This window comes from Larus michahellis, chromosome 11 (genome assembly GCF_964199755.1).
Source record: "Larus michahellis chromosome 11, bLarMic1.1, whole genome shotgun sequence".
NCBI lineage: Eukaryota > Metazoa > Chordata > Aves > Charadriiformes > Laridae > Larus > Larus michahellis.
In genome coordinates, this window is record NC_133906.1 from 21,055,653 (window position 1) to 21,079,014 (window position 23,362).

At 42.4% G+C, this 23,362-nt stretch overlaps 1 protein-coding gene across 11 annotated transcripts in view; it reads right to left on the bottom strand.

Annotated features, from left to right (window-relative positions):
• EBF1 (EBF transcription factor 1) overlaps positions 1-23,362 on the bottom strand; it is a 291,177-nt gene that overhangs the window by 82,568 nt on the left and 185,247 nt on the right. For 8 of the 11 annotated variants that reach the window (XM_074603865.1, XM_074603866.1, XM_074603871.1 and 5 more), the window contains 2 exons: positions 23,118-23,199; positions 15,034-15,175 (listed from right to left, as the gene is read on the bottom strand). In XM_074603865.1, coding sequence (XP_074459966.1) covers positions 15,034-15,175; positions 23,118-23,199 — 224 coding nt within the window. The remainder of the gene's footprint in view (positions 1-15,033; positions 15,176-23,117; positions 23,200-23,362) is intronic. The other 3 variants (XM_074603870.1, XM_074603869.1, XM_074603875.1) reach the window with 1 other exon arrangement.

Below are 23,362 nucleotides of genomic sequence, written 5' to 3' on the forward strand. Positions count from 1 at the left end.
CTGCACTCTTAAGCTAAACAATGCGCTTGGTGTTTATCTTAGTAAAGTGATGATCTTCCTGCTTTCCTTTTTCATATCGCAGCCTGCTCTCCCTCCTATTCTCTCCTGACAATAAGCAGCTGCTGTGCAGGAAACAGGGTAACAGAGGTTTCCCTCTCGAGGAGATAACTCACGCAGCTTTATGCAACACAGGCACGAGGATGCAATGCCCCGCTCCCCCTTCCCAGCTCCCTCCTTTACAGCATCTCGATATTTGGGACTTGGCATTTGCAAGCTTTAACGATTACAACACCCTGCCAAAGATGGCAACTACCTCCTGGTTCTTCATGACGTCTGCGCTGGGTGAAATCATCGGACCAAAAATACAAGCACCGTGCAATCCCTCCAGGCTGGGGGAAGGGAGGCAATGTTGCCTTTGTTTGTTTTCCAGTAGTGAAATTAAAGGTGTTGGCTGCGATTTTCCGCCTAACATTTTGGATGCTCAGTTCCCATTAATGGGAATTGAAAATGTAAATTACCTGGTATAATATTCCACCTACAATCAATAGTTAAGCCAGTCTTTCTCTTTTATCCTTCCTGATGCCTCAGCTAGCAAAGTTACAATTCATGGAGTCCTCTTGTTTCTCTCTCCTTAATGATTTCCAAAGCTCTCAGTTGTTGATCGCTGCCTGAAAAATGACTGCATGGAAAAAGGAGGCAATCCTGAATAATGAGAGATGTGTTACAAAAACCAGTCCGCTCTGTATTTTACTTAAAACATTTCCATAATTTAGTTATCTCTAAATAAAAAGAGTTACCTCTAATTAGCAATCTCTCCGACTGCAAGAGATGCAGTTTCATTCCTTCTTTCAAACACAGGGAAGTTTTTGGTTTGGGGGTTTTTTTGGGTTTTTTTTTTGGTTGGTTGGTTGGTTTTTACTTCAGGAGCTACCTCCTGCTTTCCAAAAATGAATAAAACGGTAAGAGTCCTTAGCATTTCACTGCAAGTCAGTAAAACTTGACCTCAAAAAGAGAGCTCTGTTGTGTTTGTCTGGCAAATAATAATTTCACCAAGAAAAATGTGATGTTGCAAAAACACTTGAAAATTTGGTTAAATTCATTATATAGGTTCAGCCTAAATATGAATATATATATATAAAAATAAGTATTTATATTATTATTATTGAATATATATATGCTCTCTCTATATATATATAACTATACGTATTTTTATTTTTTTTAAGAAGCCTAACAATTTTATTGTGAAAATTTTTTATGTTTTTTTTTTTTTTTAATTTCAAGGAAATTTCAAGCAGGCTTTAAACTATAATTTTTGCATTCATTATTTTTGCCCCGAATTTGGAAGATTTTCACTTTGAGTCCGCCGGGAAGAAAGTGCCGTGGGTGGCCTTGGCCAAAGCCAGCACTCTGCCTGAACCAGCGCGGCTCCTCAGCTCCAGCGCTGACACCGTCTCCGTTGTCGCGGGCAGCTCGGCTGCACAGGGGATGTACACGCACAGGATCAGGAGGAGGAACAGCGCATCCAAGAATATCGCACGGGGCCTACCAAATACTGGCCGCGCTTCCAGCTCCAAACTGGGGACAAGTTTGCTCAGACCCAAGCACCACGCCAGCGACTGCTGCAGCACGTCCTCCTCCCTCAGGGATGCACGGGTACATTTTGGCCCCAAGCAAAATACACGCTTTACTGTGAGCCCCCAAATTATTACACCTCAATTTCTTCACTCCTTCCTCCATCCCATGGGGTCACTTGGAAAGGCGCAGGAACAGTGTTCCTAAAAGACGGGAAGCTGAAGGCAACAGCATGCAGGGGGCTAACGTGTCGCATATGCGCGGGATTGCACCGTTTTATCTGAATGTGGACTTTGAAAGCTTCATTAGTAAAACAGTGAAAAAATCCTATATGCCTCTCTCGTTTCAATTTCAATGGCTTCCTTCTGATTTAACTTCCGCTGATAAAGTTACAGAGCCCAGCTAAGCCAATCTGACTATTTTCAAAACAATAAGAATGTCCAGAAAGGAGACTGCATCTGTTTAAGTGCACTAGAGTTTAAAAATAGTTACGCTGATGCAATTTCTGGGTGAGGATGAAGGCAACCTTGAGAATGGAAGCCCAAAATGTGTAATATAAATCAACCCTAAAAGTTTGTCAAAACAAACATCACCGCATAGCTCGCATACCCCAAAACCTACTTAATTTAACTGCCTGGTCCTTCAGTGCTGCTCACGAAGGTCCTGAATCAGCAAAGCATTTTATAGGATGGAACCAGACACTTGCTGAGTGTTAACCCTCTGGTTTACTGTTTTGCTGAATCCCAACCTAACGGAAGGGCAGGTGGGTGCTGTTTCTAAATTCATGTTTTGTTTCACCATCACCCTGGTCTCATTTTCTTTCTTATTTTCCAACAGTACCTTAACAAAACTGTAAATCTCTCACAGCAAACCTCTCTGGAGTCAGAACGTAGGTCAAGATAAAAGCTCCCAAGCCACAGCATCCCATCCCTGCAAGGTATAAAAAGTTCAGCATCCCACGCAAAGCAGCACCCGTCTTGGTGTTCGGACGTACACTGGTATGTCACGGTCACGCTGGCAAGGTTCAGTCGATGATAGACTGCTAGAATAGTTTCTGTGTAAGTCTAAATCCTTATGCCCCCAAACTAAATACTAGCATCAATTAAACTTTCACAGAATCTTTCACTTACCACAATGAGAAAACCAGAACTCCACCCCCCCGAAATCAGTTAAACACCCTGCTATGTGATAGAGCGCAAAAATCAGAAGTTCACCTGAGATGGATTCTACAGCAGACAAAGAATTTATTTCATCCTGATAAAAACAAGAGCCCTGACTAAAATTAATTTTTAGCTGAAGTCTCTTTGTTCAGCAGAGCCGAGAATGTCTGCCCACAACAGAGAGCTCGCAGTAACCCTCTCTCAGACACAGAACAACCCGCGTAGAAACACAAAGCAGTTGTGGCAGGGACAGGCAGTGCCTGTAATCCAGTTTCTTGAGGGGAAATTCAAGTACCCTAAGAGTTCTGATTCCTCGTCTGATTTCTCTCACAAATCACAGGCTGCTCTCTAATGCAATTTTCTGGAGTCTGAGAATCATAAAGTCAAATATGAACAAGCCTAGTGGAAAATCTGTGACGCTAATCTTGGCCTACGTTGTATTTTTAACAGGCACTGAATTTGTGCGCCGGATTATCCAGATGGCCATACAGGAATCATCCTGATAGGATTAAACCTTTGTGCTGAACTCTGCTCCATCTGTTCTCGGAGGTTTGCCTATCGCTATCGGAATACGAATGTTCAGCCTATGCCTAGCACCACGGCTGAAAGCGCCTGTTTACCACCCACACCCACACGTATGTGTGCACGCACATATCCTTGAGTACTTGATTAGTAATGTGAGACGAAGTTAGCCTGAAGTTTACCACTAAAGAAACATATTGGTTTTATTACTCGTTTGAAGAACAAAGTATGCAATATCTAAATTGAAACAAAAAAGCATTTTTGTTGTTGTTCTGGGACTTGTTCAATTCATTAAGCCATAATACTGCCATAAAGTTATAGATGAAGGCATGGCTAAACATAAAGCAGCAAGGCTCTTCATCTTTGAAATCTATTAGTGTATGAGAATGTATGACACAATCGCACTTTGAAGATATCATGGTTAAATATTCCAGATTAAAAACCAGCCAACAACAAAACACATGCGTGCACACAGCGTTGGTAGCTGTTATTTGCGTCGCGATCTAGTCACAGGCCAAGAACAAAAAAGTAATAATCAGCCCCCGTAAAAGAGAAGCTTATTCCCATTAATGTTGCTTTCTGCTTTTATTATCTATTAATGACAGTCTTCTGCATTCATTGTTGCAGCCTGCCAGACGCAGCAAAGATCCATATTCATCACGTGCAAAAACTGTGCTCGGGCTGTCTCCCTGACAGGTTACGCAGAGCTGCCGACGGGGAGACCAAGGTCCGATGGACGGCCTCGGGTGCCCAGGCCCTGGGCCAGGGGAAGGGACAGGGAATCCGGCCGGATCTTCCCTAAGAAAAGCATCCCGGCGATCAGAAGGTTTAACTAAATTGCTGTCCTGGCCAGAAAAATACTACAAACTAACGACTACCTGGGATGGGATGAGAAGGGAGGATAAGAAAAATAAACAAAATAATTCAATTGATATTAATAGTATTATTTGGGAGGTTTGATTCAGGAATGCAATACGATACTCGGCCCGTGTTTGTGATGGCAGCGGGACAGCAATGGAGGCGACGTAACCCGAATTGCATTTCAAGCAGAAGCCCTGATTGCGCTGCGGAGACTGAGACCCCCTTGTCTCTGCTGTGCAGTGTCTTTCAGACCGTTTCCTCCTCTGTTCTTTGTGCTGCGCTGGAGGCAGGGTCAAGCACCCCCTCCCAGCCATTTAGGCTTTACTTGCAAAAACACAAGCATAAAAATATATTTATAGTTCATAGTATCAATCCAGCAGTGACACCACATAAAACCAGCACGCTGAAAATCTGAGAAGTGAATACTTTGGACTCAAGCCTACAAATGCTTAGAGAAGTTGTTCTTTCAACGTGTCTGATAAAGTCATGCTATGTTTGTATTTATTTATTTAGGGCCATATTCAGACCACCTACCTAAGGCACTGCAGCACGTAAGAAGTCAGACTCCAGCTCTGGCTGGGTGAGTCAGTCTGCCTAAATTAGGATCCTCTTTCCGCTATACGATGAGCAGACATGGGCAGACACCTCTGGACGCCCGGAGAGCCGGGAGTTCCATGCTGGCTCCCAAAAGTACCAAGGGACCTCGGCAAGACGGTACCATGGGTAGGAAGCAGCCAGAAGCAACCCCATAAAAAATATTTGGCAGCTGATATTGAACAGGCACCTGACTCTGGGGCATCCAGCAGGCACCTCTGCTCAGACTGGGGGCCAAATGAGGAGGCAGCGCTCGCTGCCGCCTTCAAGCTCACGATCCCAGGAAGGGGATCGTTTTCCCCAAAGGGCCCCTAATCAGAATTGCTTCACCTCAGAGAGCCAAACCTCATCCGAAATAATTTTTTCCCTCTCTCCATCTCCTCAAAGAGCCCAGGAAGTTGAGCGATGCTCTCACCTGAACGTACTGCGGCACAGCGCCGTGACCTCAAACCCCAACCCACAAACTAAAGCTGCAGCTGGAAAGACGAGCCGCGTTGCGGTCAGGCCTGCAGTTCACCTCCGAGTGCTGGCCTTCCCTCTCGGCGCAGATCAGGTAACACCAAACCTATGAATTCCATCTGCAAGCAGGGGCTTTCAGCGAGCAGCACGGCGAGCGGTCTGTTCAGTCTCCAGCAGCGGGGGAGATCTAGCACGTCTGCGGCCACCTCACAACCCAAACAGGGACCTCCGCGGGAAACACGCTTTGCTTTTCATCATGGGATAGATCCAGAACCTCTGAGAGAGTTGCTACAAAACCATAATGATATGGTATTAACGAAACATAGTTAATTTTGAATTTCCTTGTGCTCCCGTTGCTAACAGACACTCCAACAGTAGTGCAGTAAAGAGCACATGGGTTCCTGCAGAATTTGGGACCAGATTTGTGGAAGCCCACAGCTATCCAGTGGTTCCAGTAAGCACGCTTAATGGAATTTTCAAAGATCCTGGCAGACAGGCATAGAAATTCTGTAGCCTGTGGGAGTTTTAAAAATCCCACTAAACACCTACCCGCAGCTTTAGGCACCTTGGTGCTCTGAGAGTTTGGCTTGAGGTGCAAGAATTTCCAAAAAGATTGCAGGGCTACCTACATTTCTGGACAACCACTTGACTCATAAAAATGGATCGCAAGTTCAGAAAATCCTAAAAATCCACTTCATGACGGACGGTATCTTGTTAAGCACCTCACAGTGGCCCTTGTACCTTAACTTGCAGATCTAGATGTCTGAATTACTTTTGAGAAATACATTTAAACTGCTAAGTTTCAGACAAGTTTTTCATAAAACTTTACTCTTGGTCTTTTTAATAAACTTCCTAACCCTATTTGTGTCGCTCGATGAGGTCAGAAAGCAGCACTGCTGATATTACAGTCACTTTCACGCTAAAGATTTGTTTTGTCACAAAGAGAACTGTAAGTCATGGAATGAAGGTGGGAAGCAGAAAGGACTAATTGTGACACACAAAGCTTTCTGGTTATGCTCAGCAAACAGTTTGGGCTAAGATTCTAGAAAACACTTTATGAAGTTGTACTACTGGCTTTAATGAAAGCACACGTTTTGCAACGCCACGCACTCCTGAAAGTCTTGTATTCTGGATTTGGGCCAAACACAAAGCCTGTCTCCATTCCAATATTAATTATTAGGAGTTTATTTTTATTCCTTACTACTAACATTAATAATTTTCAGATGGCAACCCAGATTAGAGTAACCACTCCGAAGATCCCACCCTGGTAGGTTCCATTTTCTGCATCGGTTTCCTGGTTTATGCTATTAACTCATCTCCTCGGACATGGAGGAGCTTTGTCAAATAGTCATTTTTCTGGGGACACACTTGGCAGACACCCTGCAACGGGCAGTAAGAGAGACCCGAATGCTCACACTGGTCTTCTCTCCCTTCAACGAGAAGATGTGCAGCCAGAGATGCAAAAAATACCGAGTTCATTATTTGTGAAGTTTTCTCATCGGAGTATTCGAAATGACAATTTGGTGGGAAATTTTCATCTAAGCAAAACTTTAATCCCGAGATAGTTAGCACTCGGCTGATTCACAGCTTTGGATGTAAGTTCCATGGGAACAGAGACCTTTCCTAATCGCCAGTCGTTTGGGGTATTTAAATGCTGGGGTGCCTAACGGGAAACATTTGGAAGTGTCCAGATACCTGCAAACTGCTGTGAACACCGTTCTTTGACAATCGCGACCTTTTATGACATCCAGGTGAGTACTCAAAAAATCACTAGTTCTTGGCCTTCGTTTACAAACCACAATTCACAAGATCCTTTTTCTTTGTACTTTGCCCAAATCAGCAGGGGACTGGAGTGAAAAAACATCTTTTCCCAACATAACAACAATAAAAGCATCCTATAATTGAAAAGCTAAGTTAGAGGGATTTGTTCAGAAATAATATTAATCGTAGTACAAGAATATAATATTTTGTCATTTGCTGTTGTGCACATTTTGGAAGGTTGTAAAAACGACGCCTGGCAAAACGTCGCTGCCATAGGGTGCAGTAGCTCTCAAACATTTCTCTAATCCTAATGTCATTCGTCTCCCCTATGATGCCATTGTGTTAGTGACATGGTGGCCAGCAAAGCAAATTGAAATGTAATGAATGCTCATTATCTATGAATATTCATTGCCTATTTGAGTGCTACTGAATGTTCTCCTGCATCGGTAGCTGTGAAGTTTCAGCCAAACAGAGTAGCTAAGGGTTTTCTACTTGCGTGACTGTACTCCGATTCCTCCGAGGTTTGGAAAGAAACCTCGAACCTGCAGAAAGCGGTCGGTCTAACTCTCAACGCAAGAGTCAACGCTCATGGTGATCGGAGAATTTCCATCTGAACTTCTCTCCCTTATCTGTTTGCCGTAACAAAACAGGGTTTTTTTCACACAAATCTGTATCGAATTTTAATGACCGTGTTCCCCATGTTTTCTTCTTTTTGCAATTTTGGGAGCACAGTTCTGAAAGCTCCTCTGGGAACTTCACAAAATGCGCTCTATCTTCATCCAGGTACTATTTTTCCATGAATTCATGACATCCTCATAACAATAGAGGGTAACAACTTATCACAGCTTGACATCGTTTAGATAGTACGGGGGAAGGGCTGTTTTATTTTTCATTTATTTGGAAAACATAAAGGGCAGCTTCTCACAGGTAGAAACTGCCACACCTTATCTGTTTAAAATCAAGGTGCTTCCCGCTGCCATTGTAGCATTTTTTCCTTTTTCAATTAGACATGACACTAGATCCCTGATAAGTGACTGTCAAGCAGGAATCCTTTCTAACTGCAGCACCTGGAGTACCCAAACTTGACTTTTCAGGGGGTATTTCCATGGGCATCATGTAACAGCAATCCTTTTTATTTAAGACTAGAATACTTCAAATAGTATCTCTTTAGTCTCCTGCGACATGGCGGCAGCAGAGTTAGTACATATATGTCATGAAATAATGTTTAAATACTGGAAAAAAAAATCACAACTGCACAACTCCAGTTTCATGAAATACCCACAGCCTAATGGCAGAACTGGAATTCTGGAATCTCCTTGCCCGGATCAACCGTTAAAAGTCTCTGTCTCAGAAAATCATTTAAATCTTCTTTCCATTTGCCCTTAGACTAAAAATAAATTTTCAAAGATCAAAATTGCTGCAGCCAGATACCCTAAGCTTTTGAGTACCTCTCCTCGATGGCTGATTTATGCCCAAGACAAACAGAAACAGAAGATTTTCTGTTTGACGTGCCTGGCTGTGAGAAGGGCAGCTCCACCCCCCCAGTTCTTGGGAAATTCTCAGCAATATCCAGCGGGGGTCTGGGCCTGCAGACAGCTACTCTGCTCTGGTCAAGATTAAAAAAAAAGACATCAGCATAATTCAGTGGGGCATAATTTCGTTAACGCAGTTTTGGCTACCGAAATTGGAGCTGTACGAATCTGAGCTCTGCTGTGTTTTGCTAACCTGAGGGATCCCGAAATTTTACTCCTGAAGGGGCCATTTCAATCGCAGCCTGACAGCTGCACAGCGCCCACCATGGAACCTCACCCAGACACTCCTGGGTGAGGGATTTCTCAAACCTTAACCTCTCCCCGACCCACCGTATACTTTTTAGGAAGATACCGTGTCCTGACTTAACATTTGCAACCTGTAGAGAACCTGACACAGTTTTGGCAACTTACTCCAACGGTCCCCAGAGTTAAAATGTTGGGGAGAACACATTGGAGTCTTTACACCGTAACCTTCTGGACGTGGTTTGTCTCTTCACAGGGACAAATGCTCTAGCTCCATCTGAGCAGACATACTGGGCTAATCCAGCCCTGGTGTGCTCACTCATATTAGAAACATACAGTAAATCCACAGGGCAGCGAAGAGGTTAATATTACACGCTCAGTGAGGTCAAGTTCCAAGAACACATAACAAGCCATTATGTAAAAAATTGCCTGAATTTATGAGTCACTGCATTTATGAAGGAACCGATATGAAAAAGACAACTTGGCAAAAGTAAAGAAAATGATTTCCAGCTTGAAGTTTTGCAATCCTTCAGTATATCAAGGCTCACTTACTGTTATTACTATCCATGTTGTGCAATGTTCTGAAAGTCACATTTTTTTCCCTTGTGTATGCATAGAGATGTCCAACAACCCTAGGTATTCTTCCCTCATAGAAAATAAATTAGAAAGCAGGCGTAACTCAGAATAACATACAAGATCCCCTCAAGTAGAGTGGTAGAATCCTAATATTTTTTTTCAATATTTTCCTTCTAAATAATAAATCAAGCCCAGTGCATTTCTCTATATAGAATGATACAGTGCAGAAAAAGATTGTGTGTTTATATTTTTCACATAATCATGAAAACATTCTTAAGTGAAGCACTAAGATATAACAGGTGCTTCCATCCACAGATGAAACAAGTCGAACATTAAAAGTTTCTTTGTTTAGACCTGCCAGTTTGTGAGTGCAGTAGTCCCTAACTTTGATTAAGAATCTCAACCTATGCCATCTAAGGCTATGGATCAACTTTTGCAGATTAACGTTTCTCAACTTGCTAATATTTTTCGCTTCCATCAGTATTCTGTCTTGTATCAATAATTTTATCAACTAGCACGGACCCATGCGACACCAAGAGATTCAGGGTTGAAGTCGTTAAAATGGAGCTGATTGATAGGGGCATCCTCTTCATGACCATCCGTATCACCAAAAATGTAGTAGTGAAAGTTGTGGAAAAGCCACTTACAGCACAAGAACCACGTCACTATGTCACATTTCTGAGCATCCTTCAGGAATCGTCAACTGGTGTGCCCAGCACGTGCAGCTGAATTCAAGGTATACAATGACCTCTCTCAACGATTCTGGTAAGAGTCAGACTAGACAACAGTGATACCTAAGGGCAGTCAGTCTCAAGCTTTATTTTAAAGATTATCCTCTCAAAATAGCTTATAAGGTGGGGAAAAACTTTCCTTTTTATTAACCTAAATAGAAAATATATAATCAACTAAGACACAGCCTAGAAATCATTTTTTGCTTTCAAATCTGAAGATTTAGTGGAAAATTTGCGAATGCGCCTACTGTGGTGCCTGCGGGCTCTCAAATTGCCCGGGATGGGCAGGATTAGCAGTAAATGCTCTTTAAATGCCCCACTGCTGACAAGAGGATCCACCCGACGTGCCCGGCTGGGGCACAGCAACTACTGCTTTTCATTCATTGAGGAGGTTTTCGTCTGCAGACTGCAAATGGTCTGAATCACTCGTTGCTATCACGAACTAAAACAACGTTGGAAAAGCTTGACTGTCTCAGGTACCACAGTAGAGTGATCAAATAATCCCATCATGCACTACCGTTTCCAGTATAAGGCAGCCACTAATAATGGTTTAGCTATATAATGACCTATTTTAGATATATGTACACTCACTCAGATTTATATATATTTCATATGAAAATAATGGCAGGACATTGCTTTAGAAATCACGGTCGTCTCGGCTTCCATCTGCAAATTCTGACATCATGTCTTACAATTTGTCCCTGTTTCTACTCTGCATCTTTCATCTTTTGCTGCCGTTGAGACGACTCAGAACCCAATCGCCAGCAAACCTCACCACCACCTAATTCTTCAGTGCTCTCCTGAGGAGGAGGAAGAGGAGGAGGAAGGAAAAGGAAAAGAAATCAAACTGTCCCTTTAAAAACCCAAGCATTTAAGCTGCTTGTCAGTCGTCTTCCTGACAAGGCCACTTGAATGTATTCAGGAATATTTGCATAAATGCTCACAGTGAGTTCACCGTGGCAGCTAGCGCTAATGGTACATAAAGTAATTTAGTCACTTCTCTTAGGCATTCTGTCAGGGTGATAAGCACCCCCTCTTTGCCTTGTTGCATATTAGATCATTAGATAATAAAGTGTTAGAGCATGCAAACTGACAGGGTCTCAGGGACTATCATTTTTCGAGGGCATTGCATTCTGCCAGTGAGGAAAAATAATAGAGAAACTGATGCTGCAATTGGCTTTACAGTCTTGCAAAGCCATTCAAAGATTTGGGGGAAAAAAGAATTTTTACTTTGCAGCGACATGAGAGTTTGAACTGGACACTTTGCAGACATCTGCAGTGGTGGACTTCATGCTGGTGAACTTGAAAAGGGTTGATGCAATCCCTGTCAGAATTCCCCCCTTCCATAAGCTCGTCACTTAAATTGCAAGGGAAAGATTTTGCTTTTAAAATTGACACCCCGGGATGAACTAGATGCTGAAACACATTCCCCTGGTTGGGGCCTATTGGCTCTTCACTGTACATCTTACTGTATACGTACAATTTAGAAAGGTCAACCACACCGGTTTTCTGGTTTACCATAAATATAAAACAAGTGAGGATTCAACTATTTGTGAATGAAGAAGTGATAATTACTGAAAACCACAGATTACTGTGGCTTACCCTATTTATACCACACAGAGATGTATGAAATAATTGGCCTCTGCCAGCTATTACTTTTGAAAGATAGATATATTTATTTGAAATAGGAGCTTCTTAACCTGCTGGTTTCAAGGAGGACAGTGTGTGTGTGGATATGAAACCAGGATCCAGGTTCCTAGTTGCATTCAGAGAGACGAGCTACGAAAAGGAACTTTCATTTTACTATCTGACAAGCAAGATATAAATAGAGATGTGTTGGATATCCCAAAAATAATCCAGGCTACCTGCTAATGAGATGGTAAAATCGGAATGTGGACACACCAGGCTCCCGAGTGGCTCGGGAGGAAAAGCTTTCTTTCCAGCTTTTTGGCACCAAAAGTCTCTGCAACTCCATGTCTAAGAGCAGCATGTCCCAAAACAACTTTGTAAGGAAAAATAAGCTGGATATCGTCTAACTAAACGAGGCAACCAGCACATTTGCTTGCTACATGCCCTCTCCCCTTTCGCCAGTCCCCACGCAGTCGGGCATCCATTTCTGTTGTGATGGGATATTTGTGTTAAAGAGTTAAAGACCTCGGAAAGTACATGGGAATACATTTCGTCAAGGGCATATTACAGTTAGATCCCAGCGTTTAAAAACCTGTGATCAGAAGGTGCTGACCAGAGCAATAAACCAGAGACAAACTAGCCATGACTGCGTTGGCTTCCCACTCCACCATTCACAGGTACTTCGGGTCAATCTGCCCTTCCCCAGCAGAAAAGCTGGAAAGAGCAAAGACAAACAAACTGTCTCTGCTACTTACGCTTGAAGATATTATCCAAAATGAAAATTCCACAAACTGAAGGGAAATAACGTACTTTGGGACTCAAACTAAAAAGTAATTTCAGTGGAGAAAACTGTCATCTGTTCCTGCGGGTCTAAAGTTCGTGGTGGTTGCCCAAAATTCAACAGCATTAAGCCCAGTTGAGACTTTTCCTTTTTTTTTTTTTTTCATTCAGTTAAGTGTTTTAGACATTTAATACCAACATTTAAAACAGTTACTGGATTTATTTTTATGATTTTTTTCCCCTGTCTCTTGGACCCAAATGTGCATAGAATTCCTGGAGAGCTGGATTGAAGGATTTGGGTTAAAAAGAAAGGCTCCACCAAGCCTTTGGGAAGAGTGCAATTTTGTAGTGGGGAGGTTTCTATCCAGAAGTAAGAATTTACTAGCGGTTGCTTTATGAGGTTACTTGAGAGGTGCCTGAGAAAGTAGATTAGAAAAATCACCTTTCCCACAAAAAGTACACATGGAGATATTTTGCAGATGTTGACATTTAATGTTAGCACAGGAACTAGGGTTTGTGTAGATATGTAAGCATAGGATTATTTTTTTTTGTTTCATTTTGCTAACAGAATCCCTCAGGTAGTAGGAGTGGGAACAATAGTTGTGGTACAACATGATGCTATTACAACATGCATGTAAATAAGAAAATTTTTGTATGAAAAAGTAAGTATTGCCTTGACCAAAAGCACGCACTGAGAAGACTGCAAGAGCGGGTGGGGAAAGAAAGAAAAGATGGCACCTACGTTAGTATGAATATAAGTAAAAAATCGGAGTGTTTTTTTCAAAGGCTAGACTTCATGACAAGATTACAAAGTTGAACAGAGAGGTTTCCTTTTGTAACGTTCCGCCTTCTGCTAATTAATAAAGACAGAGTTCATACATTCCTTAGAAAAATTCAGCAAAAATTATGACAGTGGTTTGTTTATTAAATTAGGTTGTTGGCAGGATGAAAAAAAATTCTATAACTTGAATTATGGCTGAAAATGGCTCATAGCCTACATAAAAAGTTAGAGCTAAATAAATACAGATGTAAGTTATGTTTATATAATGAGAAACGCTGCTGAGCTAAGACTTTTAGGTTAGTAAGTGTGAACTACAGACCCGATTCTGCAAACACTTATCAATACCCTCAACTTTACTGACACAAGAAGCCTCATTGATCCCAACAGGACCATATGTGCGCATAATCTTAAATATATGCATAAGTGCTTGCAGGACTGATGCCTGAAAGCATAAACAGAATAGAAAGCTTGAGTAGCAGAAACCCACACATTTGCCCATTTCTCAGTATTAATAATTTCTTTTAACATATCTAGTTAACATTTTTCTGAGTGGCATTCACTTTCCCAGAGAAAATTTTATCTGGTTTCTTCAAACTCCTTGGAAAAATCTATTTAATTATTCATCAGATCCTTGGCAAATATTTGTGCAACAAACCAGCATAAAGGACTGGTGCCTTCTACACTGAACTGCCTCCCTGGAAGCTGAGGGTGCACATCTCTTAGAGGGAGCAAGCACCTATTGAGTCTAGGATTACAAACGCCTTGGAAGACAAAGAGCTTTCTACCAAGCTGGAACAGGGAGAGGGAGTGAAATGCCCTCTGTTTTTGTTTTGTTTTTCAGTAGTAGTCATCAGCTTTGAGGACAAAGAGCAAAACAAAACATTAATCAAATCCAGATTTTTCAAAGTACATTTACACTCAACAACTCCCTTTTTAAGCACCTACACTCACCCGCAGATGTTCTCTTCCAGGACCAGCTGATCTTACAGAAAAGACTACCGTCCCCCAGGCAGCCTCCAGCCACGTGCACCCATCCCACCCTTGCTGGGGCTTACTGTCCTTTCAGAAAAGCCAGACAAACTGCCTTGCACCGCTTCTCCTTCAATCATTTCAGCAAAATAAGCTAGACTGGCAGAGAATTATTATTTAAACGATTTAACGCAAAATAATTTCTTCGGATTGAAGGAGACTTGGGAGCAATCAGACAACCATCTTAGCTGGCATGGCCATGGTGGAGAAGAGCCTGCAGCAGGCAGGAGACGAGCAGCTGTGGCACGCAGGGAAGAGCAACTTCCTCAGCTGGCACAGCTGGAGCCAGAAAAGAACATTCGTCCATGGCTTGAGTAAGCAGATGGATTTCCAAAAGGGCTCTGATTCCATTTAGGGCAATTCAAAGGAGCAGATGGATCTCCTAGAGAGCTCAGCACTCTATAGAAATCCAATGCGAAATTTGGGTGCTGAGCACTTCAGAAAATATGCAGTGTCCTTTAGATGCCCAGTCAAAGCCCAAGGCAATTTGGAAAAAAAAGATCAGATTCCAAAATTTGGGTGCTGAATAGATAAAAAAGAAAGAAATCACCACACTTCACCGACACATAGGACAGACTCCAGACTCCGCACCCATGTTTGCCTACTGGTTTGTCATTTCACTACATTTGGTGCTGACCTACTTGTAAAATTACCCCTGCAGTCTGGAGGCCCGTCTCTTTAAAATAGCCAGTCCCAAAGGTATAAACTGTTACAGGACAATTTGAAACCAGCAGCCAGAGACACAAACCAAATAAATCCACATTTAAAGTAGCAATGCCAACCAATGAAAATTATATGCCTACCATGTTCCAGATAAGAAGGCGTACCTTCCGAGGGATCGAGTCTTCGAGCTCTCCGCCCGTGCTTGGAATTGTTGTGTACAAACATATTGTCCGACACTGCCAACACATGGCCATCAACATTGACTGTTGTAGATACCACAACCTGCAAGCACAAGAGCAAAATGGAGGAAGATTTGGATATATATGTACGTTTTTTAAGAAGCACGGAGTGTAATAAACTCAGTTAAATAAATAACAGCTGGGAGCTGTAGAAAATTGCATAGCTATTTCGCATAATAACTGGTGCTTATGCTGTACAAATCTAACAAGAGACGCTATTGATGAGTGGGTCTTTGGCATCACAAGCTTTTGATGCAGTTTTAAGTTAAATTGCAGAGTTTGTAGCTGCACGGCAGACGGCACACTGTTAACCATCATTTTAACAAGAAGATCTTTATTAAGTATTTTTTCCCCTATATACAAGGGCAGCTGTGTTTCACCCTAAATTATCCTTCAGTTTCCATGCTGAAGTAGATAGAGCTGTTGACATTGCAAATGAGAATCGATTCAGAATAAAAGAAAACAAAAGCGTACTTTGTGAAGTTGCAATGAACGTTGTTGCGTGCCTCCCCCCCTCCTCCTCTACTGTTCTCCCCTCAGTACAGCCACCACAGGTTGTTGAATTTGCCCAGATTTCTCCCGAGGTCTATCTCAGGCAGTACGTATAGGTATGTTTGTGTACACACGCACGCTTGACAGTGGGGTCTTGATCTGGAGAACACAACCCTATTCATCCAGCATTAGAATTATTTGTATTTCTCAACTTATCTCAATGTCAACACCTGGGATTTGGTTTGAGGTGAGGGGAGGGAGACAGAGAAGCACTGCCCTGGAGGCAACATCCAACATTTCTGCTCCCCAGAGTAGCCCAGAGCAGGAGAGGAGCCAACCCAACAGGGGCAAATGGGTAAGCGTTGGGTCCAGAGTAAAAGACCCAACTGCTCAGAGACGTCCGGGGGGACCTCTCAACCTTGAGGCTCGGCAGGCACCATCCTATAGGAAATCCCCGTTCAGGCCAAGGGGACCCGAGCCACCAACCATTGTGGAGGAAAAGGGCGGACGCACAGGGCAAGTCCCTGGCGGAGCTGTGAGCTCATCACACCGGGTGTCCTCCCACCCCTCTCCGACCAAGTGACTTCAGAGCCTCCCTGGCTTTCATTCAGCTGCCCCCTCCCACAGCCTTTTCCCCACAAAGTACGGCATTCCCAGCGTTTTACCCCAGCCAAAGATTTGGCCTTCAGCTCGCTGCTGGTTTGCTTAGGAGCACGCGTCGCCTTCGAGAACTTCGACTAAAACAATAAGAAGAAATGACCTACACTTCTCCTTACATTAAACAGGGAAAGGGATTAAAAACTGAAACCCACAGAGATATGTTTATTCATGCGACCTCTTACAACCAAATATAATAATTGTCTGTTAATTGCAGTTTCAGCTCCCACCTCATGCTTCGACATGTGAAACAGCAATCAGCAGCTCCTGTTTAATCCACCTATTATGTTGACTAATTAACTTTGCTCGACAGTTTATTTCTTCCTCCATTATCAGCCCCTGTCAGCCGCAAGCACACTGCCGCAAAGGGGGACCTCAGCCCTTTTGATTGATCACCGATAGATTGACATGCAGATTAATTTAATTAGAATCACCTCACTTGAGAAATGAAAGACAATGGCAAGGGGGCTAATAGATCTGCTCTTATAATGAGGCAAGCCTCCAGAGCCACGGCAGAGGATTTCTGATTTATTTTCCTGAATTCCCCAGTCGCTCTGAAAGGCTCTCGCTTTAATTGTTCTTGGTTTTGAGAGGCTTTAGCCTCTGAAGAGGTGAAATGCTTTACAAGGATTGGCAAACATTACTTCAACTCTCTCAGGAAGCTGCTGCCTCTCAAAGTTGGTCAAATGGGGACATTTAAAGGATCGCTTACAACAATTCAATTTCATCACGTGAATTGGATCTAAAAAAAGAAGTTGAAGAAAAAATTTTCCACCTATTTCCGACCACCAATTAAAATGCTCAAAAATATAAAGTAAGGAACGCTGCTAAATTGCCCACAGCTAATCCCGAAGTCTTTGTCTTTAAAAAGAGGAATACAAAAGAGAACAGTTTACATCTAAAGGATCCTAAACCCATCCCTCAGAATGGCATTCCAGGCAACAGATTTTTGTGCGTGTTTTAAGTGAAAGATATTAAAATACAGAATAAATGATTCAAGAGCTCTTACAGATGGAAATTTGGGAAAAAGAAATCACCAAATACTGTAGGTAAGTTTTTCTGAAATCAAACTAAGGGGTAAAAAAACCCAAGCCCTATATATAAAATTCCAAAAGGGATTTCAAAAGTAATTTATCCATTGCATTCCTGAGGGATAGAATAAAGTTTATGATATTTTCAATAAAATATGATCTTATAGTAAGTGGCTCAGGGTTTGCAATCTTATTTGTGCACTTGCAACCATTGTAAATTCTTTGCAACTGGGATTTTGAGCCAAGTCCTTAGCTGGCATTGCCTGTCACAGCTCCGTGATTTATGCCTGCTCCTTATCTTCTACGATCTGCCTAGATGCATCAGAAAATTAACACTACTGCAATTAATAACAATGGCTACAACATAAAATATTTTCCCCGATCCGAAAACCATATAGCTACGCGCAGATTTCCCACTAAAGCTGGTCTGTGCTGAAACCCAAACTTTTGAACATTTCTAGAAATAGGATTCCAGAAAAATAACGGGTCAAGACTAATAATAGCAAGTTTGGTCTCAATCCTGTGCAAAATGTATACGTAAGTCGCTGCCTTTATACATGCACCTTTCTAGGGAAGAACTCCAGGTAACGATACCACTGAGGTCAGTTTTATGTGAGTAAATCTACATTTAATTCCCTCCCCCCCCCGCCCCACCTCAGGTTTCCAAAACTGTTGATGCAACCTATTTCGAATTACTTAACAGTGTCTTCCTACCGACCTCCTGAACAGAGAGAGTTTGATTTACTACAGAGAGACCACATTGGTGTGGTTCTTCGGTGTCGTTAGCAGAAGGAACTATAAAAGGAATCCCCAAGAGAAACTGTTTCCAGTCTCAGGAAATGCAGACAAAAAAAGTGGTTACTTTATGTATCTGTCTGAAAAAAAAAATGATTATTCATAGTGCACCTGTAAGAAGCAGCACACACTTACTGCTTAATTCTCTAAATGCAAATCTCATTAATACAGGAATACTGAACATACACTGCACTAACAAAATATTAATGCCCCTAATTATTAACAGAGAAAAAATATACCTTGAATATTGTGTGCCACAGTTACATACCTGGATTGCTGCAGAGCACTTACATACTTACAAGTTCTACTCATATTTTTTAATCTAAAAAAATACTACACTCTCTTCATTTTGATTTTGAAACGTCTGGGATATGTTCAAACTAAAGCACATGCTAAAACTAATTTGTGGAGAAATCGTAAAATCAGGGGGAGGGGAGAGCCAAAGTATACGTGGAACGGGCACTGAGGCATCCTAAAACACAGGCCGGAGCAAGAGGGAAAGGCACACTACAGTTTAATAAATGATTAATGAGGTGCTGACACATTAATGTAAGCACAGGGACAACCAGGCCTGCCAAATCTCAAACCTTTCCAAATTTTGTCAACAAAACACAGTTTTAATTTGGGACAGGCAAACATGGAAAATGATTTTGAGCTTTAGCTTTAGCCCTTCATAGATTTTGAATTTAAATCCTGTATCAACACCAGGGGAGACAGAGGTATGAAAGAAACACATCGGTTTACAACTTTCTTCAATGAAGTTGGCACTATCAGCTGCATTAACGTATCACGGCTGTGAATTATTCTGCCTGCCATTAAATAGTTCAGTTTGTTAATACTCTGGAGCTTACTTTAAAGAAAAATATTCAGAGACCAGGAGCCTGGAGATCAAGCTATTTATCCACGTTTAGCACTCGGCCTGTTTATTTGTTATAGTACCTCACCTAATATATCAAAATTAAGCATTGCATGACTCCTCATTTTTAACCACAGCCCATTAAGCTTTGCTAACTGATTAAGACATAGCATGTTCCTTGTGCTTTTCATTTTCTCTGATGTATGGTGAGGGATCTGATATTTTTGCGATGTCCCCAATATCCAGTGGCAAAGGCAGAGAAAACCTGATTAAGATGATTTCCAGGTTTGAAGTGCGTCGTTAGTGTTAAACCTGTAACTACTGCGCTTGCTGCTCTTTGAAAGCTATGCAGAAACGCAGAAATGGCTTGAGCAACGTCTTTATTTTCATCACCACTTGGTGACCTCTTCCTGCAATGTGTTGACTTCTTTATTCTGGTAACTAAAAATCACTCTCAATTTAACAAGACACTTAAAAAGGTGCCCAACTTAAAGCACGTAAGTACAATATGTTCAGTAATTTTGCTCACGTGCTCAAGGACAGGCCGGGCGCTTAATTACCTTGTTGAATTGGGCCACAGCTCTCACTGCTATTTTTCAGCCTCTTTTTTTTTTTGCCTTTCCCTTCTCTGGGGATGGAGCCTTGCATGTCCAAATTCCATTATCTGGGATTCATGAAGCATCATTTCTGTCTCTTATGCAAATTTGCAGTAAGACACAAGTGGCTTCAATTCAAACATGAGTGGCAGCGTCCCATGGAGGCACACGAGCAGCCCAGGCCGAGGAAGAGGTTGTGGTAACGGAATCAAACAGCATGGCAATTTCTCAGTGACTTTCAAGGTTTCCATAATAAACGAGCGTTTGGGGTTTTATGCAGTGACTCAGTATGAAAAGTTTCCTCTAAATGAAAACTTGACATGTGTCAGTTTGCAAGCAGTTGTGCGAAAACAAGAACAACAAGATAACTAGGGCACCTGGGTTTCATTAATTACAATAACATACAAAACTGTTTAGTTTGTATGGATGAGTTTTTAGTGCTGAAAAAGAAAATCTGAGCAGAGTTCACCCATGATACCATCTACTTATTATTATTATTACCACTAATTGGAGCACTACAGCCCATCCCACTAAGACCGATGACTTATTGGGAAGAAGAATGCAAAACCAGACTGAGCATCTGCTCCATGGGGTTTCTGGAATAAAAAGGCAAAGCTGACAAAGGTGACAATACCTGATATCACCAAACGTTCTGTGAAATGGGGCTGATGAAACACACAGGGATGAAATTATTTTCTTAAGGACAAGCAGGGAGGCTGTAGCACAGTTGAACACTTAGCTGTCTTGAGTCCCTGCACAGTACTTGACTTCTCTCCGACTGTCCCCCTCTGCTAATAGAGACACGGCTAACGCAGCCAGGGCCAGCGCTGCTCCGGCACACACTTCTGCTGGCACTTGACGCCGCTTCAGTTGTCACATGCCTGGACATCCCAGACATGCAGAGAAACCTATTTCCTTCCAGGACCACAATTGCTTTCATGTTAGGCTTATCACACTATTTCATTTGCACGCAATGTTCTGGAAAAAAACTTCCTAATTCATTTCTATATGTGACTCTGAATGAAGTTTCACACACAGGTCGCCTGAATCAACATATACGCTGCCTCTTCCCTGTACTTTCTTAACCTGTGTTATACTGTATGATAATCAGACAAATCCCCGCTGCAGGGAAAAAGAAAAAACAACAAACTACTAAGAAAGGAAATTTTCTGCAGGACCTGTCCTTAGATAGTGCAAGACTCGTGTCCCTGGTCCTTCGCTGTTTCTCCCACCAAAACCATAATCTGCATTCTAGCAACTCCTAGCAACTTTTGGGGACTGATGAATGACAGACCATAGCCAAAAGATGAACAAAGCCCTGGGCAGCTTAACAGTCCAACGCAGATCAGGGAATGAAGTAAAGGAAGGGAAAGTCTCCATTTTTTGTTGTGGACAGAGTATGCTACTATTTTAAAAGTATCTGGAAATACTTTACTCTCATGGTTTTTAAGCAGAACTTTGACATAACTATTAGAGACCTTGTAAGTCACTGGCAATATTTCAAAGAGAGCTGACAGCAAACCCTCCACGGACTTCACAGGGGCCCAGATTTCAGGTGGTTCCTGTACAAACAATGTCTCAAACATCTCGGTGCGTCGCATCGTTGAGATACTATGTGTATGCTCGGTCCTTTTCACCCTAAGAAATCATAAATGAAGCCTGGACCCAGTAGAGTCTGGCTGGTTTATTTCAAGAAGTCTATTACTAAAAGAGGAACAAGCTCAAAATTAAAAAAGAAAAATAAAAAAAAGAAAAGAAACAAAAGCAGCTACTGTAAAACAATAAGCCTGGGCAGTTAACAGAACGCTGCAAGCTTCAATACCACCCAGTATTATAGTATAAGTGGTTCGCTTGGCTGAAAGTGATTAATTTCTTGAAAATGCTAAGGTCACACTAATTGACATGACCTGTGTAATTAAGCAGTCTCTGTTTACACACGGAAAGCTCAACTGCTGTGAAGCTGGGTTTGTATGACAGAATGTCTTTACAAGTCAAGAGATCAACAACCTTTCCTATGTCCTACCTACTCGCCGACACAGACTCCTGATTGCTGTTCTGAGAGAACACGCAAAGGCATTACCATATGAAAATCAGCCTGGAGCCTGGACGAGCACAAACCCAGCAGAGTGTACATGTTGTGAAGCAAGCTCTGACAGGCCCCAGGGGTGACTGCTTGGCCTAAATCCCTGTGCTGGTGAGAGTCCTTTTTCCACTTTCTCCTTCAGTGATAATGCCCTCTTGAATCACAGGAGAAATGTGACAGAGGGAGGCGTGTGGGGTGAGAAGCCGAGGGCTCTGCCATGCTAATCCCACCTCTTATACTGATTAATTTAATCCCTGCGGCCACATCTCCTCATTTCTGCACTTCTATGCTTGGAGGGGCAAATAACACCCTTCTGCCTTCCAGCGTTGTTGCAATTAAGCAGTTCAACAAAAGACATATGTTCTACATATAAATAATATTGCCATTTACATAGCATTTAGCACTTTTGCTTAAGTGCGACAATGCTGGAAAAGAAGAAAACAAGGTCCTCAGCTACTGCAGAAAGCAGCCGTCTTTTGGAGTTGTTCTTCCTCCAGAGACCCATGTAGTCCATGGGACAACCCTCCTGTTTCTTCCTCAGAACCTGGAGGCAAATCCCCGCTGACAGACTCTATCGTGTTTTCTCCCTGGACCATATACGCTCCTGCCATCAAAAGAGAAGGTCCTTCGGCTCTCTACCCCATATTTTTATTCAGCACATACTTAGGTAAAGCATTATTGGCACAGTCAAAGGGCCGCGTCTTCAATAAAGGGCTTGGAGCAACTATTTCTCAGCATGGCCGCCACACCACTCCGCTGACAGCACTGGGGAAGGCAAGTGCAGACCATCTTCCAACGGGACAGTGCTGTACTTAATCGCAAAGGTAGTTGTGGACATAGGCGTAGCATAAGAAAATGACCGTGGCCACCTGAAGATGTGTTGATACTACAGTTCCCAAGCCCCACTGCCGCATGCTGCAACAGCAGGGAAATACCAGCCCAAAACATCCCAAGAAATATACACCCAGTGATAGTTTTTTCCAAGTGCTGACTACAGGGATGGACCTCCATCCCATTGATGCAAGTTTATGAGTCTTTAACACTGCTGAAGAATGACTGCTGAAGCGCAGTCACGAGCCTGATTTTACTAATTGCTCTTATACCCTCCTCTGCCCCTTCCAATAAACATGGTTCTCGCTCAGTGTTTCCATGAAGGCACATAGTTCCCCCGGCAGAAGGGAGTATCTCAGAGCGGGGTAGCCCCATAACCTAATACAACAGTACGGTCATTTTGATTTTTCCTTTTCATGCTTTCACTTCCCGTGGAGGTGACTTTATCTTCAAGAGTTCTCTTGTCCAGAGCAAGAAAACCCAACTACTTCCTGTCAATTCTGCTGTGACAAGAAGTCCTCGGGCAATATTCTGTGACCTTATGTTTTTAGCATCTTCCAGTGAATTACTAGGTTAGTTTGGGTCAAAGTACTTCTGTCCCTAACAGCTGCTGATTTTCAAAGGAGGAAGCGTGTCCGACTGACCTGGAATCGACGCATGTCTCGAGGGTTTCCTGCATTTTTTAGGCAATTTTGGTTACATTTGAGGAAAAATTTCAAGAAGAACCTGTGGAGAAAGAGAAACAGACATTAACATCTTATAAACAGTGCACAGTAGTACTGTGTAATATCTGCACGTTTGGTGCCACAAAGCCATATTTACATTTGTATTCCCAACTCAGACGAATCATCCCACTGACCATCCAAAGAGTAGAGCTTACGTGGGCCCC